Below are 17845 nucleotides of genomic sequence, written 5' to 3'. Positions count from 1 at the left end.
TTCAGTGGAAATGCAACTGTCGCGTAAAATAGAATTACCGCAATTCCCAATCAGTGGTGCATTGAATAGCTTGTTTTCTAGAATTCGGTGGGTGGGTGACAGGGGAAGACTTGGGGAAAGGAGAGGCTTAGATTCAGACTTGAAGGAAGAAAAGCACGTGGTGAGCAAAAGCGTGGAGATAGGAACCTGCAGGAAAAGAGCAGTGCAGACGGCAGAAGGTTTGCTTGGCCATAAGGGTAAAATCTGTTTGAGTGGTAGGTGGTGTCAGACCTGGGCAGGCTAGGAGTCCCTGTCTCGGATGGGTGGACCTGACCTTAGAAGCAGAGGACATGCATGAAGGTTATCGTTTCTAAGACTTGCTTTACCCTTACAAATGCTTTGAATATATTAGTCTACAGTCTTTATCTGAACCTTGGCAGTAGCTATACAGAAATGAGAAAACTGAGCTTCAGAAAGTTTAAGTAAACTGGCGAGACTAACACGCTTTGTTAAGCCAGACAGGAACCCAGGAACCCAAATGGTCTGTGGTAACTCCTGAGCTGCTGCTTCTAAAGAAAGAATCAAGGAGAATGTGCGTATCTGTGTGTTGGAGGGCAGGGAGCGGATATGGACTTAAGGCTGATGTGTACAAGGTGCTGTTTTAAGAAAATTAGTCTGGGAGGATTAACTAGGAGAATCACTGGCACTGGGTGAAACGGTTTGGAGTTGGGGATTATTGCTGTGAGGGGATGAACGCCTGAGTGCTGGCGATGTCGGGAGTGAAGAGAAGTAATACGAAGTCCCTGGCCTCTCCTTGGACAAGACAGAAGTGACAGGCATATATAGTGTGTGATCCCTGAATGCCGAAAGTGCTGTTTGGATGAGGCTTGTAGTAAAGATGATGGAACATTAGTGTCCCGCACCCCGCCAAGTACTCTACACTCGTCGCATGTCATCTTCAGAAGTATTTTGCTGTAATTCCCATTTCACAGTAGGGAAAAACCCCCGAGGCTCAGACAAAGGAAGTTACTCAGGAAGTCGGGGATAGAAATTGGAAGGGCCCGGGCCCAAATCCGGGTTTCCTTTCTCTCCAAACTAGAGGGTCATGGAAGTGCTGAGAAGTGAGAGTTTGCTCTGCCAAACCGTGTCACTAGTATCGTGTGTTCTTCTGATTTCTTTTTATCTCTAGGCCCATTATCAGCCAAAAATGTCACAATTACGCATGTGACCCCAACAGAAATATTTTTGCACTGGGAGGCTCCAGATCCAGTGTCTTTTCACCATTATTTGGTGACTATTTTGGATGTTGAAAACAATGAAACGGAGGAGGTGTTTATTGAAAAGCTCAACACTTCAACAACAATTGGAAATCTCACATCTTTCCATCATTATCTGATACATCTATTCACGGTAGCAGAAAGGGGAACTTTAAGCGGCTTCAAGAAACCTATTTCAGTGGTTACAGGTAAGTATGGGCACTTTTTTTGCCTTTTGATAAAAAACACAAACTGCATATTTTGCGGTACTATTTCACTGAACCTTAATTATGTTGCTCCTTCGTCGGTACAAATCATCACAGCTGAACATTTGTTTGGGTGTTGAATCATGATTCTAAGCACGGATTTTAAATACTGAATTCATTTAGATTACACAAACTCTTTAAACAGTTGCCCTGTTCCTGCCAGAGTTACCGAAAGGCTTATTTCTTACAATAGGCTTTTCTGGAAAATCAATTATCCTGAAAGATGAAGATCAGCCCACCGAGTTCGCTTGCACAGCTCTAGAGCCAACACATAGGTCTGCGTGTTTCATGTTTTACTTGGTCCTTCTTTCTTTTGTCATGCAGTGTTATGTGTTGACCTCTAGGGGGCACTGTCATCCCAGGACTTTAAGCAAATGCATTTCTACGCTCCATTCATCTCCGCATAGCAATTTTTGAATCATTGTCTAGAATACAATCATTAAAGTAATCTACCTTTTAATTAAGCATTCTATATACCCCCTTAAGTATAAGTCAATCCTTTTTCAAAAGAGAAAAAACACTGTTCATTAAAGTACATAACGAAGCACATTTGGGCAGCGTGTACCTGTGTGAGTGTAACACGTGTATGGCTTGTGCGTGTATAAACATGCCTCTAGGCAAAGTTGTTCGACTGAAACTTCTCTCACTAAAATGTAAACACAGTGGATCCGAGGCAAGAGGAACATAAAATCTGCACATGCACAGCTGTAGATGAATTAATCTTCTCATCCTTGCCAGGAATACCTGGGATTCTGTGAAAATAATGATAATAAATTGTAAAATAAATAGTGAAATATATTATTTCATGCTACTGGATGATAATGCATAAGATGTATGCATTCAGTGTTGCAAATCCTTATCAAAAGGATTTTTCCAATTGAATACTAGAGAGCAGATGTTTTCCCTGAGCTCGGATAAGTGTCTGTCAATTGGTAAATGCTTGAGTGAGTCCCTTATACTTGAGGAAGATGCTTTAATTTTTAACTGACAGGCAGACTTGGAGGAGTTCTCACAGATTGATTAATTCTGAAGCCACCTTAAAACCTTCCCTGGTATGTATGTACCTCTTTGTTTCCTGGAGAGACAGGAGAAAAATACCTGTGAGTCAGCACATGTGATTATGTGTATGTTGACTCTAAACGCTCCCAGCAGTGCATATTTTGGATTTAGTGATCTGGTGTTCTTTTACTCTTCAAAGATTGAGGCAGCATTCATTTTTTTTTTCATTCGTTGCTTATTCAATAGATTATGTTTCAGGAATTGGGATTGGTACTAGAAATGCAAAGAGGAGTTAAGTCTAGTATCTACCTTCAGTGGGCTTATGTATTTATAGAGCAAGACAGTTTTTAAAAAGTGATGATCCTATATGATAATTGCTATTATAGAACTTATGCTCTGGAGACTGTGGGACATAAAGAGCAATCAGTTAACCTAGACTCATTGTGCAAGGATAGCCATGAGAATCTTGCTGGAGGAGTGATGCAGTGAGTCATGAAGGAAGAGTAAGGGTGAGCCAGGTGGAAGCGGGGAGGCAGAAGGCTGTTGTGAGTTGGGGGAACGGCATGGGCATAGAGAGAACCAGAGAAGAAACGTCTGTTTGTCCATACCCGGGGAAGCCAGAGAAGGCTTTTTGAAGAATCTGATAGTTGAACATTGGGAAGTGGTGCATAGCTCGCAGGCATTGCAGGCTAGAGTACAGAGGGGTGTGTAGTGAGAGTTGAGAAAATGTAATCCAGGCACAGAACATGAAGCTCCTTGATACATATTGAGTATACTAAAGTATACTCCATTAAAGTACTCCATTAAAATTTAACTCTTTGGGGTTAAGAGAGCCTTTGAGAATGTGGAAAAAATAATGGACTTTCTCCCATAAAAATGCACAGGCATGTACCAAAAATTCTTTGAGGAATGATAGGGCTGTAACAGACTCATAGGGTTTGTAGTCATATAAGAAAACATATCCGAAGTTGTTTCACTGTGGAATCTGTGGACGGTTTCCTGATCGGATTATGCTGGCATTTTCTGAGAATTTTAGGCAAGTAGTTAATTTCAGCCCCTGAAGTCAAGCCAGTTCCAATTTTGAGAAATTAAAGTATGGAATGAACATATACTTCCCTGATAAAATAAAATGTAGTATTTAAGTTTGTTGATATGGAAGTGAACTTCAAAACGGAGAATAGAGAATTCTTTAAAGGTCATTTCAAGCAAAACTATTGAACAGTTTAAAATTGCATAATTATCCTTATAGACGTGAACTAATGATTGGTCATTGTGCCCGAGAACTCTCAAAATGTACGGGAAGCGTGTGACACAAGACAATGAGATTAACAGGAAGGCAGTCCGATTTCCAGAGAACTGTATGGCAGTAAAAATCACCGTGTTTGATATTCATATAAATTGTGCGAGGAGATGTGCCAAAATATTTTCTTTGGTTATTGCAAGAGACTGTCAAGACAGTTTTCTTTCTTCTTTTCTTTCTTTTTCTCTTGCTTGCTTGCTTTTCAGGGCCACACCTGGAGCGAATGGAGGTTCCCAGGCTAGGGGTCAAGTCGGAGCTGTAGCTGCTGGCCTACACCACAGACACATCAACTCCGGATCTTTTACCCACTGAGAGTGGCCAGGGATCAAACCCGCATGCTCGTGGATACTCGTTGGTTTTGTAACCCACTGAGTCACAACAGGAACTCCCAAGAAAGTTTTCTAATGCTTGCGTTGTGATACCAAGACATATATTCCTCTGATATTGTCTATTTCAAGACATGGTGACATAAAGGTTGGTTCATTAAACATTAATTAATATTGGTTGAGATATTTTTACCAAGTAGCATGAGTAATGCTGACCATAAACGAAAATGTGTGTATCTATTTATCTATTTCTCAAAGGTATTAATCCACCTCAGATCATTTATGTGAAACTTGAAGATGTGAGAGAGGACAGTGTAAATCTTCAGCGGGAACTCCCACCAGACAGCCATGGGGTCTACATTCAAATCACATCCGCATCAGATACAAGAGGAGTCAGGAAGCTTTTTGTAAAGGATGCTAATAGAGTCAAGGCTGATAATTTAAGCCCTGGGATGATATATGACATTGGACTGGGAACAGTGGTGAATGGGAACTTGAGCACGCTGGTAACTCTTCAACAAACTCTAAGTGAGAATCAAATTCTTTTCATTCTTAACAGATACTTTCTGATTGGGGGCTATGTAAAATAGTCCCTGATGCGCTCTTCTGGTAGCAGATTTTACCTTTTTAAATAGATTGTTGGTGTGCCTCAGGATCTGAATTTTTTTTTTTTCTTTTTGCTTCCATATACCCTTGGCGTATGGAAGTTCCCAGGCTGGGGGCCAAATCAGAGCTACAGCTGCCGGCCTGTGCCACAGCCTCAGCAATGTGGGATCTGAGCCATGTCTGCGACCTACACTACCTCTCACGCTAACACCAGATTCCTGACCCACTGAGCAAGGACAGGGATCGAACCCACATCCTCACAGATAATAGTTGGATTCATTTGCACTGCGCCACAGTGGGAACTGAAGGATCTGAAATATTTTGCCCCTGGTATCCTGAGAGTGTCCTTTGCTTGTATAAAGGCAGCATTATTTATGATTAAGAACTTGATCCTAAAGCTATACTACCTAGGTTTGAATCTGGGTTTAACTATCTGATTAACCCTGGGCCATGTACTCAACCTATTTAAGCTTCAGTTTCCAAATTTGTAAAGTGAGAGAAGGTAATAGTGTGGGTTTCATGGGTTGTCCTGAGAATAACTGATTTAATAAGTATAGGGACTTAGAACAGTGCCTTAATAAAGCTCTATAAATGTTTACAATTATTTTATCCACACGGGCATGCTGTAGCACGTTGGCAAGAAATATTGACAGTGTATTAAAAAGTTCAGGACCAAACTAACAGAAAATTTGTGTTTTCTTTCTCCAAATTAAATGAACTCATAGTAATTATAGAACTCGTAATAATTACAGAAAATTTAATGAGGAAGAAAGAAAAGGAAAAAGTGAAAAGTAAAGAAATGAAACTCTATAGCCATTTATAAATTGTGATAAAAATTAAGAGAGAAAACAGCAAAGTAACGTCGTAGGGAGTGCTAACTTGAACGAAAACCGTAAGAGCAGCGAGGTTCAGTTTTATTCCGGGGTCTGGCTGAGGACTGGAGCCTGGGACACAGCCACTCGATTCCTTTGAGAAACGACCCTAAAGAGGTCAGGGGAGAAGCCCGCATCTACTTGGGTTTAGGTCGGGAGTGTGTGCAATCGAACATACATCATGGGAGAAAGTTACTGCTAGTCACAAGGAAAAGAGACTGCAGTTAATTGTAGGGTTTTTTTTTTTTCTCTTTCAGTAGATGTTTATATTATTTATTTAATCGTAGTTGATTTATAATATTGTTGCAATTTCTGCTATGTAGCCAAGGGACTCAGTCATACCTACATATACTTTCTTTTTTGTATTATTTTCCATCATAATCTCTGCTAGGAGAGTGGATACAGTTCCCTGTGCTATACAGTAGGACCTTATTGCTTATCTATTCTAAATGTAATAGTTGGCATCTATTGACCCAAAACTCCCAGTCCTTCCCAGTCCCTCCCCATGAGCAACCACAAGTCTGTTCTCTATGTCCCTGAGTCTGTTCCTGTTTTGTAGATAGGTTCAATTATGCCATATGTTAGATTCTACATGTAAGTGATATCATATGGCATTTTTCTTTCTCTTTCTTAGTAGGAGAATCTCTGGTTGCATCCACATTGCTGCAAATGGCATTATTTCATTTTTTTATGACTGAGTAGTATTCCATTGTGTATATGTACCACATCTTCTTTATCCATTCATCTGTCAATGGACATTTAGGTTGCTTCCATGTCTTGGGTATTGTGAACTATTGTGAATAGCGCTGCAGTGAACATAGGGGTACATGTGCCTTATTGAATAATAGTTTTTGTCTGGATATATGCCCAGGAGTGGGATTGCTGTGTCATATGGTGGTTCTATATTTTGTTTTCTAAGGAACCTCCGTACTGTTTTCCATGGTGATTGTACCAATTTACATTCCTACGAATGGTGTAGAAGGGTTCCCTTTTCTCCATACCCTGTCCAGCATTTTGTATTTGTGTACTTATTAATGATGGTCATTCTGACTGGTGTGAGGTGATAGATCACTGAATTTTCTTTCTTTTTCTTTTTTCTTTTTAGGGCTGCAACTGCGGCATATGGAAATTCCCAGGCTAGAGGTAGAATTGGAGCTACAGCTGCCAGCCTATGCCACAGCCACGGCAATGTGGGATTTGAGCCACATCTGTGAACTACACCATAGCTCATGGCAGTGCTGGATCCTGGACCCACTGAGTGAGACCAGGGATTTTACCTGTATCCTCATGGATACTGATCAGATTTGTATTTGCTGTGCCACAACAGGGACTCCCAATGAACTTTTGATTTACGCTTCGTTTGAACACTTTGAACATTTTTTCTCATACTTATGGGCCGTTTGTATTTCTTCTTTGGAGAAATGTCTAAGTCTTCTGCCCATGTTTTGATTGGGTTGTTTGTTTTTTTGTTATCATTGAGTTGTATGAGTTGTTTGTATATTTTGGAGATTAAGCCTTTGTTCATTGCATCGTTGGCAACTGTTTTCTCCCAATGCTTAGATTGTCTTTTTATTCCTTTATGGTTTCCTTTGCTGTGCAAAAGCTGGTAAGTTTGATTAAGTCCCATTTGTTTATTTTTGCCTTTATTTCTGTAGCCTTGGGATACTGATCTAAGAAAACATTTGTACAGTTTATGTCAGAGAATGTTTTGCCTTTGCTATATGGTGTCTTGTCATATGTTTAAAGTGTTCAAGTCTTTTTTAGTTTATTTTTGTGCATGGTGTGAGGATGTGTTTTAGTTTCATTGGTTTATATGCAGCTGTCCAGTGTTCCACTGTCCAGCAGCACTTACTGAAGAGACTGTCTTTTTCCCATTTTATATCCTTGCCTCCATTTTTGAAGATTGTCTGTAGGTTTCTGGCTTTATCTCCAGCTCTCTATTCTGTTCCATTGGCACTTATGTCTGTTTTTGTGCTAATACCACACTGTTTTGATTACTGTTGTTTTGTAATATTGTCTGAAGTTTGGGAGAGTTAAGCCTCCTGCTTTGACTTGTTTTCCCCTCAAGGTTTCTTTGGCAATTCTGGGTCTTATATGGTTCCATATAAATCTTTGGATTATATGTTCTAGTTCTGTAAAAAAAAGATGTCATGGGGTAATTCGATAGGGATCACTTTAAATCTGTAGATTGGTTTGGGTAGTATGGCCACTTTAACAATATTGATTCTTCCAATCCAGGAGCATGGGATATCTTCCTGTTTCTTTGAATCCTCTTTAATTTCCTTGATGAATGTTTTATAGTTCTCAGTATAGAAGTCTTTCACCTCTCTGGTCAGATTTGTTCCTAAGTATTTTATTATTTTAGGCGGTGCAATTATAAAAGGTATTTTTTTTAACATTACCTTTTCTAATATTTCATTGGTATTATACAGAAATGCAACCTATGTTAATCTTGAATCCTGTTACCTTGCTCATTTATCAGATTGAGCAGTTTTTGTGTGGAGTCCTTAAGGTTTTCCTTTTATAGTATCATGTCATCTGTATATAGGGACAATTTTACCTCTTCTCTTCCAAAATAGATACCTTTTATTTCTTTTGTTTGTCAGATTGCTGTGGCTAGAACTTCCAGTACTGTGTTGGATAAAAGTGGTGGAAGTGGGCATCCTTGCCTTGTTCCCGATTTTAGTAGGAAGGCTTTCACCTTTTCTCCATTTCGTATTATACTGGCTATGGGCTTGTCATAGATGGCTTTGACTATGTTAAGGTATGTTCCTTCTATAACCACTCTGGTAATAGTTTTTACCATGAATGGATGTTAAATTTTGTCAAATGCTTTTTCTGCATCTATTAAGATGATCATGTTTTTTTATTTTTGTTAATGTGATGTATTACATTGATTTGTATTTGTCGAACCATCCTTCTGATCTTGGAATGAATCTTGCTTGGTTATAGCGTATGATCATTTTTAGGTGGTGTTGGGTTTGGTTTGCTGAAATTTTGTTGAGAAGTTTTGCATCTATATTCATCAAAGATATTGGCCTATAATTTTATATTTTGGTGATGTCTTTGTCTGGTTTTGCTATTAGGGTGATGGTGGCTTTTTAGAATGTCTTTAGGAATGTCCTATCTTCATTCTTTTGGAAGCATATAAGAAGGATGAAGTTATATTCTTCTTTGTATGTTTGGTGGAATTTACGTATGAAGACATCTGGTCCTGGACTTTTGTTCTTATGGAGTGTTTTTATTATATACTCAGTTTCATTTCTAGTGATAGTCTGTTCGAATTATCTATTTCTTCTTGGTTCAGTTTCAGTGATCCGTATGTTTCTAGAAAGTTGTCTATTGCTTCTAGGTTGTCAAAATTGTTGGCATATAATTATTCATAGTATTTACTTAAGGTTTTTCATATCTCTGCAGTATCAGTTGAGATTTCTCCTTTTTCGTATTTTTTTAAGCTTTGAGAATTGAGTATTTGAGTATTTTATTCATTTATTTTGATTTTTATATAATGATTTTTATTTGGGTTCTCTCTCTTTTCTTCTCCGTGAGACTGGCCAGAGATTTGTGAATTTTATTTACTGTTTCAAAGAACCAGCTCTTGGTTTTATTGATTCTTCTGTTGTTTTTAATATCTACTTTATTTATTTCCTCTGTGATACTTATGATTTCCTTCCATCTGCTAACTTTAGGTTTTGTTTGTCCTTTTTCTAATTCTTTAAGGTGGTAGTTTAGGTTGTAATTTAAGGTTTGTCTTATTTTTTAAGGAAGGCCTGTATCACTCTGAACTTTCCTCTAAGAACTATTTTTGTGGCATTTCATAGATTTTGTATGCTTGTGTTTTCATTGTCATTTGTCTTAAGGTATTTTTTAATTTCATTTTTGATTTCCTCATTGACTTATTAGTTTTTTAGTAGCATGTTGTTTAGTCTCCATGTAGTTAGTTTTTTCTGATTTCTTTACTTGTGGTTGATTTCTAGTTTAATGCCAGTGTAATCAGAGAAGATGCTTGAGATAATTTCTGTATCCTTAAATTGGTTGAGGTTTGTTTTGTGCCCCAATATGTGGTCAATCCTAGAGAATGTCTCATGTGCGCTTGAAAAGAATGTGTGTGTATGTATGTATGTATGTATATATATATATAGTTTTTTTTTTTTTTTTGGATTCAGCATCCTGAAAATATCATTTAAGTCTAACTGTTCTATTGTGTCAATTGGGATCTCTGTTGCCTTATTGGTTTTCTGCCTAAAAGATCTGTCCACTGGTGTGAGAGTGGTGTTGAAGTTTCCTATTATTATTGTAGTCCATCAATTTCTCCTTATATGTCTTTTAGTATTTTATGTATTTGGGTGCTCTTATATTAGGGGCATATATATCAATGAGAGTAATATCCTCTTCTTGAATTGATCCTTCTATCATTAAATAATTTTCTTCTTCATCTTTATGGCCTTTGTTTAAAGTCTGTCTTGTCTCATTGCAACTCCCACTTTCCTGAAATTTCCATTTGCATGAAATACCATTTTCCATCCCTCACTTTTAATTTATATGTGTCCTTTGCCCTAAGGTGGGTCTCTTGTAGGCAGCATATTATAGACTCCTGTTTTTTAAATCCAGTCTGCCACTCTATTTTTTTGATTGGAACATTCAGTCCATAGTAATTATAACTGTGTTTTTATTGCCATTTTAAACCTTGTTTTATAGTTGATTCTGCTTCTACTTTGTTACCTTCTTTTTTGGTTGAATTATTTCCGTTTATTTTATGATTGTGTCCCTTTCTTTTTGGTTTTTGTGAATGTATTATTTGGTTTTGATTTGTGGTTGCCCTGTTTTCCAAGTATATTAACTCCTTCCTATATTTGCTTGTTTTAGACTGGTAGTCATATAGGCTCAAACACATTCTAAAAAAAAAAATCTAGATTTTCTTACTTTCCTTCCCCACATTTTGAAGTCCTTTTTCTACATCTTCATGTTTATCCTCTTGCAGCTCCTATGTTTATTGTTGCTTTCACAAATAGTTTTTTTAATTTTGATCTATATATTACTTTTTAAGTGATTGCTTTCAAATTGTGATTTTATCATATATCTTCTTTCCTTTTTAGAGGAGACTCTTCAATATTTCTTTTAGGATAGGTTTAGTATTACTATATTGTTTTAGTTTGTGCTTAACTGGGAAATTGTTTATTTCTCCTTCTATTTTAAATGATAATCTTGCCTGGTAGAATATTCTAGGTTGCACATTTTTCCCTTTTAGAACTTTGACTATATCTGCCACCCTTTTCTGGCCTGTAGCATTTCTGTTGAAAAACAGCTGAATGCTTTATGGGGGTTCCCTTATAATTAACTCTTTGTTTGCTCTGGCTGCCATTGGAATCCTCTTCTTATCTTTAACTTTTGCCATTCTTATTATAATATATCTTGGTGTAGGTCTGTTTGGGTTCAACTTGTTTGAGCCTCTCTATGCTTCCTGTATCTGGATATCTGTTTCCTTCTTTAGACTTGGAAAATTTTCTGCCATAATTTTTTCAAATATATTTTCAATCCCCTTTTCTCTTTCTTCTCCTCCTGGGATCCCTAGTCTATATAGATTGGCATGCCTTATATTATCCCGCAGATCTCTTATATTGCTTTCATTTTTTTTTTTTTTTTTTTTTTGGTTTGGCTTTCTGTCCGTTGTCCTGATTGGGTAATTTCCATTATTCTAGTTTACAAGTCACTTACTCATTTCTTTGCATTATTCATTCTGCTGTTCAATGCCTTTAACTCAGGCAAATGAATTCTCAGCAAATGAATTTTCTAATTTTTGCTGGTTCTTCCTTAGAGTTTCTAGTTCCTTTTTAAAGTAATCGGCATTACTGTTGATCGCTGTGCTTAATTCCTTCTGTAATTTCATTACATGGTTTTTGAATTTGGTGTTGATTAGACTGCAGAGGTCTGTTTCCTTGTTTGTGCCTTCAGGGAAATTTTCTTGTTCCTTTAACTGGTAATAGTTCCTGTACTTCTTAATTTTGCTTATCTTTCTTATTCTGTGAGTTTAGGGAAAACAATTATCTCCTGTAGTCTTGGAGGGCTACTTATATGCTGGAGCATCCTTGGTTAACTTATGTTGGTTTATTATTATTTTTTTTGGCATGAATGCTGCTTTTGGATTAGATGCCTGCTGTCTCTTTCCTCATCATGTTAGGCTTTTATCTCCTTGATAGGAAGCACCCAGGTGCACGGCCTGCATGTGCTTCCAGAGAGGTGGGGGGCAATGGGCAGTGCTTGCAGATGGTCGGGCCCTTGGCAGCGACAGTGACCCCCAGGGAGGTGAGGGCAGCACCCAGGGCCCTTGCCAGTGATAATGGCAGGGTACGTGCATTCCCGGGCATATGGGGGCAACAGGCAGTGCTCAGTTGCATGTCCCTTCTGACTGCAACCCCAGGGGTGGCGGGTGGTGCCTGGTCATAGGACCCTCAGTTGTGGTGGGCTAGGCCCACTTCCGGAGTCCAGGATGACTACAGTGGCTGCTGTAGCCCAGGCAAGAGGTTTCCTGCCACTTGAGAACCTGCAGGCACAGAGAAAAATTTCCTATAGCAGTCCTGCTGCCCTCCTCTTAATCCCCAACGTGGTCCCTTGCCTCTCGGACAGGCCCAGACCTCCTTCCTCACTCCTGGGCTGTGGCATACCCCTCCCCAGGCCCTCAGGTCACTTGCACACGCCAGCCCTAGTCCTCTACCTGGAACTGACCTCTGAGGCCTGAGTCTCGGCGTCCAGCCCCTGCCCGAGTGTCTCAAGCTGTGGTGTCCTGGGTGGTGCAGCGATGATGTGTGCAGCTCTCTCTCTGCTTTGTCCTCTTCAGACTGGCCGATGTACGTTTCCCCAAGTGTTGAGGCTCCCCTCTCTTCTGGCTGATCTCTCCCGTTAGGTGGCCTCCTGGGGTGCAGATTCCTCTCCTCTTGCCCAGCTCCCTCGAGAGAGTGCTGGTCCCACCCCGCTTCCTTTGTTCCCTTCTCTTTCTTTTTTTGCCTTTTGTTCTACGGGGTTACCTGGAGGTTTTCTTGCCATTTCTGGAAGTTTTAAGTCTTTTGCCAGCATTCAGTAATTGTTCTGTGAGAATCATTCTACATGAAGATTTTTTTTTATGTATTTGTGGGAGAAGGTGAGCTCCACATCCTACTCCTCTGCCATCTTGATCCTGGATCCCCAGTGCTTTTCTTCTTTTTTTAGTGAAAAAATTTGTTTGTTTGGTTGTTTATGGCAGCAGCATTCAGTGGCTTGATGTAGGATCTCAGTTCCCAGACCAGGGATTGAACCCGGGCTGCAGGAGTGAAAGCACCATGTCCTAACCACTAGACCACCAGGGAACTTCCTAGCGCTTTTCTAAGTATGGGAAGATGCAAGAATATGAGTTCATAAAATTTTTTTCCTGAAATATATCTAACTGTTTAAGGGCCTGTTTTGGCTGTTTTCCCAGAGCATGGAGTGCTTTCTCCTGTTCTTTGTCCTGAATTTCTCTCAGGATGTATTATAGTTCAGTAATTACTGTGGCTAATGACTTAATCCCCATAGAACACTGTGGCAAGTGACATTTTTTGTTTTTTTAAGAGTAACTCGGGAGGGGTTGAGGGTTCTGCTGTAGACAGGCTGTAGCAGAAGCAGTTATCCTCAGAGATAAGAAGGAGCCAGAGCAGAACAAGATGGAGGAAGGGTATCAGGTATGAACAGGTGGCATGAAGGCTATAGAGCAGGGAACGGCTTGGTGTGTCTGCGAACAGGAAGGCCAGAATATGTGGTGTCTAAGAAAGAGGGAGAGGGGTTGAAGGAAAGGGAGGCTATTGGAGGAGGTATTCAGGGGACAGATCACATAGAGCTCATAGGCTGTGCTTTTAAGTTTGTTCTAACCTTTGAGAGTTGCATGCAGGAGAGTGACGAGGTGGCCTGCGTTACAAAAACGTTCCTCTTGGGTTCTGCAGAGTGGTTTGTACAGGAATGAGAATGGAAGTAGGAAACTGGGTAAGAGAGTGTTGTAGAATGCTGGTAAAAGCTTATGGGGGTGTGAAGATGCAAAGTAGTAGATACATTTTATGTTACAGAAGTAGGAAGTCAGAGCTTTGATATTGGAGTACGTGTGATGATTAAAGAAGGGAGAAATTGGGTTTTTGACTTGATTAATTTGGTTGGATAGTGGTGATGCTGAGAAAAGAAGAAGTGTCTTTGGACCTTCTAGCCCTTTTGGCTGACAATAAGGGTAGCCTGATGGAAAAAATAAATTGATCTAAAAAATTTGTATTAGCAGTGTCCACACTCAACCAGCATACAGTCTTCAAGTTCTATCTTCCAGGGACCAAACCTAAATTTATGTATGACTCTTCCATAATGTAATTTTTGAGAAAACCCATTTAAAGGTAAGTATCATAAGAAACAGTTATGAAAAAGAAAACTGAGAAAGATAATAGTGCTAAAAACAAACAAAAAACCCTATTTCATATTCACTAAACAACCCAACAAAAATTTATAGTTAAAACAGTAGTACCAAGTTCCTCTTGTGGTGCAGCGGGTTGAGAATGACTACAGTGGCTTGGGTCACTGCAGAGTTGTAAGTTCAATCCCTGGCACGATATAGTGGGTTAAGGATCCCACTGTTGCTGCAACTGTAGCATAGGTGGCAGCAGTGGCTTGGTTTCTTCCCCTGGCCTGGGAACTTCTATATGCTGTGGGTGTGGCCATTAAAAAAATAAAAAGAATAGAAGAATTAAAATGCATAGGTGGAAATTAAATTGTGGTCTTAGAGCTACCAGTTATTACCAGTGTGAGGGTAGATTTTTCTCATATTATCTTGGAGTCTAATTTTTTAAAGCTCCAAAAAATTTAGATTTTTAAATTGATTTTCATCTTAGGTCCTATTCTTCTTTGACTCTAGGGAAGTCTAGTGTATTTCAGTCCATCTACCACCTAAAGCCAGATTTTGCTGTCCTTTCTAGTTAGTGAGCTCTTTTGAAATCTTATTCAACTCTCTGTTTTCAGGTGTATGTATAGTCTTGACTCTGCTTAGTTCAGAAACGTGTTTGTAAAACCCCTCTCCACCATGAATGCTGAAACATAGATTAACATATATAAATCCTAGGAAGAATAATAGAATTTTAGGATTTGAAGCTAGAACAGAGATCTTGCCAGTGGCTCCTGTGATACACAGCTCCTCTGATCATTTTGTAATGCACCCTGGAACTTTCCCCTATTATGGAGCCATGTCTGTTCTCCACAGAATCACGAAGCAAATACACTCCCTGATTTACAAGAAAGGCCATCAAATGTTTGGAAACATTGATTTATTTTTCTTGGATTGTTGGGTATCTATAGTTTCTTTTCTTCTGGTGAATTTTCTCTAGTTCATTCAAGTATTCCACTATTTCTTATAATCCTATTGGTCTTTCTAGTCAACTCTTAAACTTTATAATCACTTTCAGCATCACTGATTTTTTATCTTTCATCAGTTTACTTGTTTCAAGATGGCTAAGCAAATATTAACCTATCCCAAGGTAGAACTTAATTCGTTCCATGTATTCATTCAACAAGTATTTGTCAATAGCTGTTATTTACTATGTCCTGCTTCTCTTCCATACACTTTGAGGCAGTCACGTACAGAGATACATTTACCTTTTAATGAATCTCTGCACGTTACAGAAACGTGGGGTAATGTACATAGTCATTTATTTTCCTTTCCTCTTTGAACACCTCCCCCAGTCTCAGTTATCCTGAAAGCAGCTAACGGTTCTCCAGCTATTATTGTGCACCTGAACCATAACACGTGGTCTTTGGGAGAGGGCACTGCTTGTGACAGTGAACCTTGGAGCCAGGCACGTGGTTAGAATTCCAGCTTCATGATGATCAGTTAGGGTCCTTTGGAAGATCATTCAACCTGTTTGGTCTTGAGTTTTCTTCTCTCTGAAATGGGAATGATACTAATCTTATCTACTTTATGGATTAAGATAATTTTAGGGCTCAGACACCAAGCAAGCCCTATGAGAGTCCTTGTGGTTGTTATTTTTATTTCTCCGTAATAGTGGAGGAATGACACCGAGGAGCTTTGGCCGTCCAGAGCAGGAAGTAAGGCTGTTTTACCTGTTTATGTGGTCTCTCTTTGTTGGAGGAGTTAATGACTCCCAAGTATTTTGAGAAAAGGAGAGCTGGTGTTTGAGTTTTCTTTTTTCTATTGGTGCAGAAGAATACATTTTAAGATAGACTTTATCCCTGAGACCTCACTGTAACTTACCTGTAATAAAAACCTTTCATTTGGCCCAGTTCAGTTTATCTCATATTGAAATACCTCCCATAGCCTTCTTCTTTTGAAAAGGCTTTTGTAGGAGAATAGGGAGGACAGAAGTCATGGTCATGGGTGGATACCCCCTGGAATTCACCAGCATATGGCAATACCTTTTTTTTTTTTTTTTTTTTTTTCCTGAGGCGAATCTTCTCCCACTTGAGTATCCAGAGGTTCAGGGTTTAGTTTTGAAGAGAAGGAATGACTTTGTCCTCTTCTCTGCCTTCCCAGCCTCGGTGCCTGTGCTTTTTCACATGTCCTGTGTTAACACCGTTGGCGACATTTCCCCAGTCAAGTGACAGTGTTGTAAAACTTCACATCTGCCCGCTGGAGGGCCTGTCACCAACTCCGTATACTTTTAGAACCTCAAGTAAACCATGCCTATTTAAAGCCTATGTTTTTGGTCTCTCCCTATAAAGTGTTTTCCGCACCCAAGACCATGGAAGTGCACTGGTTCCATGAGTACACTGGTCACTCATTTTCAACCCTCATATCTTTAATTTCTGCTCAGAGTACCTTTAGACGCTTTCACAGATCGTTGCCAGCGGATGCAGATGGATCGAGGGCTTGTGAGACGTCATGCTCGTCTTAGAAAAACCACACTTCCTGTGAAAGCTTGGTAACTAAAGAAGCTTTAAGGAGTCTAAAGCGAAAACTCACAAAAAACATTAGTGATGATAGAAAAAGAGATGTTAATACAACTGGAAAAAGAAAGCACAGTAAAAGTGCTTGAAAACCCAGTGGTATGCCGTGTGGAGGGTGTCGTGGTTAGTAGGTTAAACACTTCCATGCACCACTGCCATGTGCTAATAACTTCCAAGAACAGAAAATGAAAGAAAGTCAGGTATTATAGCTGGATGAATTGATGGAGATAGGGCACAGATTTTATGTTCTCTAATCCTAATTGTAGATGGGTGTTTAAATCCTTTTAGAAAGTACTGGCTCTGGGTAAAGGGACAGAATCACTTTATGAAATAGTTAACAGTGACCTAGAACAAGTTCCATTGCATCAAACCAGATGCTCCCCCCAAAAAAAATAAAAAGAAAAAAAGAAAGCAAATAAAAGGCCACCTAGTATCTGTCTGGAGGAAAAAAAAACCAAACTTTTTCAGAATGTCTATTTTAGAAGAAGATATCTATTGAGAAGAAAGACAGACCTAAGGATACACTGGGTGGTATCCCAATAATCAAAATAGACCTGAAATTATAATTGGCCTGAGGAAAAAATAACGTGAATAGAAATAATCTAACATATAAAATCTGGTCTAATTAGCAGAACAGAGGATTGTGGTACCATAAGGCCTTTACTAGAGGTCGGGGAGAGGATAAAATGTGAGCCAATAATCCCAGCAAGCTGTTGCCAGAACTCTGTTCCTAAAAACAAATGAAGTATCTGCTCAGAATCCCTGTACAGACAGGATAAAGTCTGACCAAGAGAGCCGGGCACGCAAAACCTCTCCTAGACAGCGGCCAGCCTCAGAGGTGGCCCTTGCGTGCCTGGTCCCTGTTCCTCACACACGCCCCACGCTCGGACCACCCAAGGGCCCGCCCGCCTGTGCCCGGAACTGCTCTGAGCACATGATGCATAAATTCGCTCTCTCATTTTATTGTCGCAAACCCTGCAAAGTAGGTACCAGGGTCCTTCCCATTCTAGGGACTGAAAAGAACCAAGGGACAGAGTGACTCACTTGGCAGACTAGTAGCTAGAACTAGTCACCCAAGAACAGTGAGCAGTAACTTGTCCTGCTAGTAACGCGCGGGAAGAGCATGGTGTTGCCTGAGTAATTTTCTGAGTAATCAGTAATTTTCAATAATTTTAACCTGCTGAGCCAGCGCAGGATCGAAGCTGCAACCTCATGGTTCCTAGTTGGATATGTTAACCACTGTGCCATGACGGGAACTCCTGACTTGTATGTTAATCAGCGCTTTCAAATGACTTAATCCAAG

At 39.6% G+C, this 17845-nt stretch overlaps 1 protein-coding gene across 7 annotated transcripts in view; it reads left to right on the top strand.

The window, feature by feature from the left end:
• PTPRQ (protein tyrosine phosphatase, receptor type Q) overlaps positions 1-17845 on the top strand; it is a 294121-nt gene that overhangs the window by 11120 nt on the left and 265156 nt on the right. For all 7 annotated transcript variants that reach the window (XR_002344354.1, XR_002344353.1, XM_021093065.1 and 4 more), the window contains 2 exons: positions 1169-1444; positions 4385-4654. Coding sequence is in view for 5 of the 7 variants with exons in the window: in XM_021093065.1 (XP_020948724.1) it covers positions 1169-1444; positions 4385-4654 (546 nt within the window). In the remaining 2 variants the exon portion in view is untranslated. The remainder of the gene's footprint in view (positions 1-1168; positions 1445-4384; positions 4655-17845) is intronic.

Source organism: Sus scrofa, chromosome 5 (genome assembly GCF_000003025.6).
Source record: "Sus scrofa isolate TJ Tabasco breed Duroc chromosome 5, Sscrofa11.1, whole genome shotgun sequence".
Taxonomy (NCBI): Eukaryota; Metazoa; Chordata; class Mammalia; order Artiodactyla; family Suidae; genus Sus; species Sus scrofa.
This window is presented reverse-complemented; position numbering and strand designations above follow the sequence as displayed.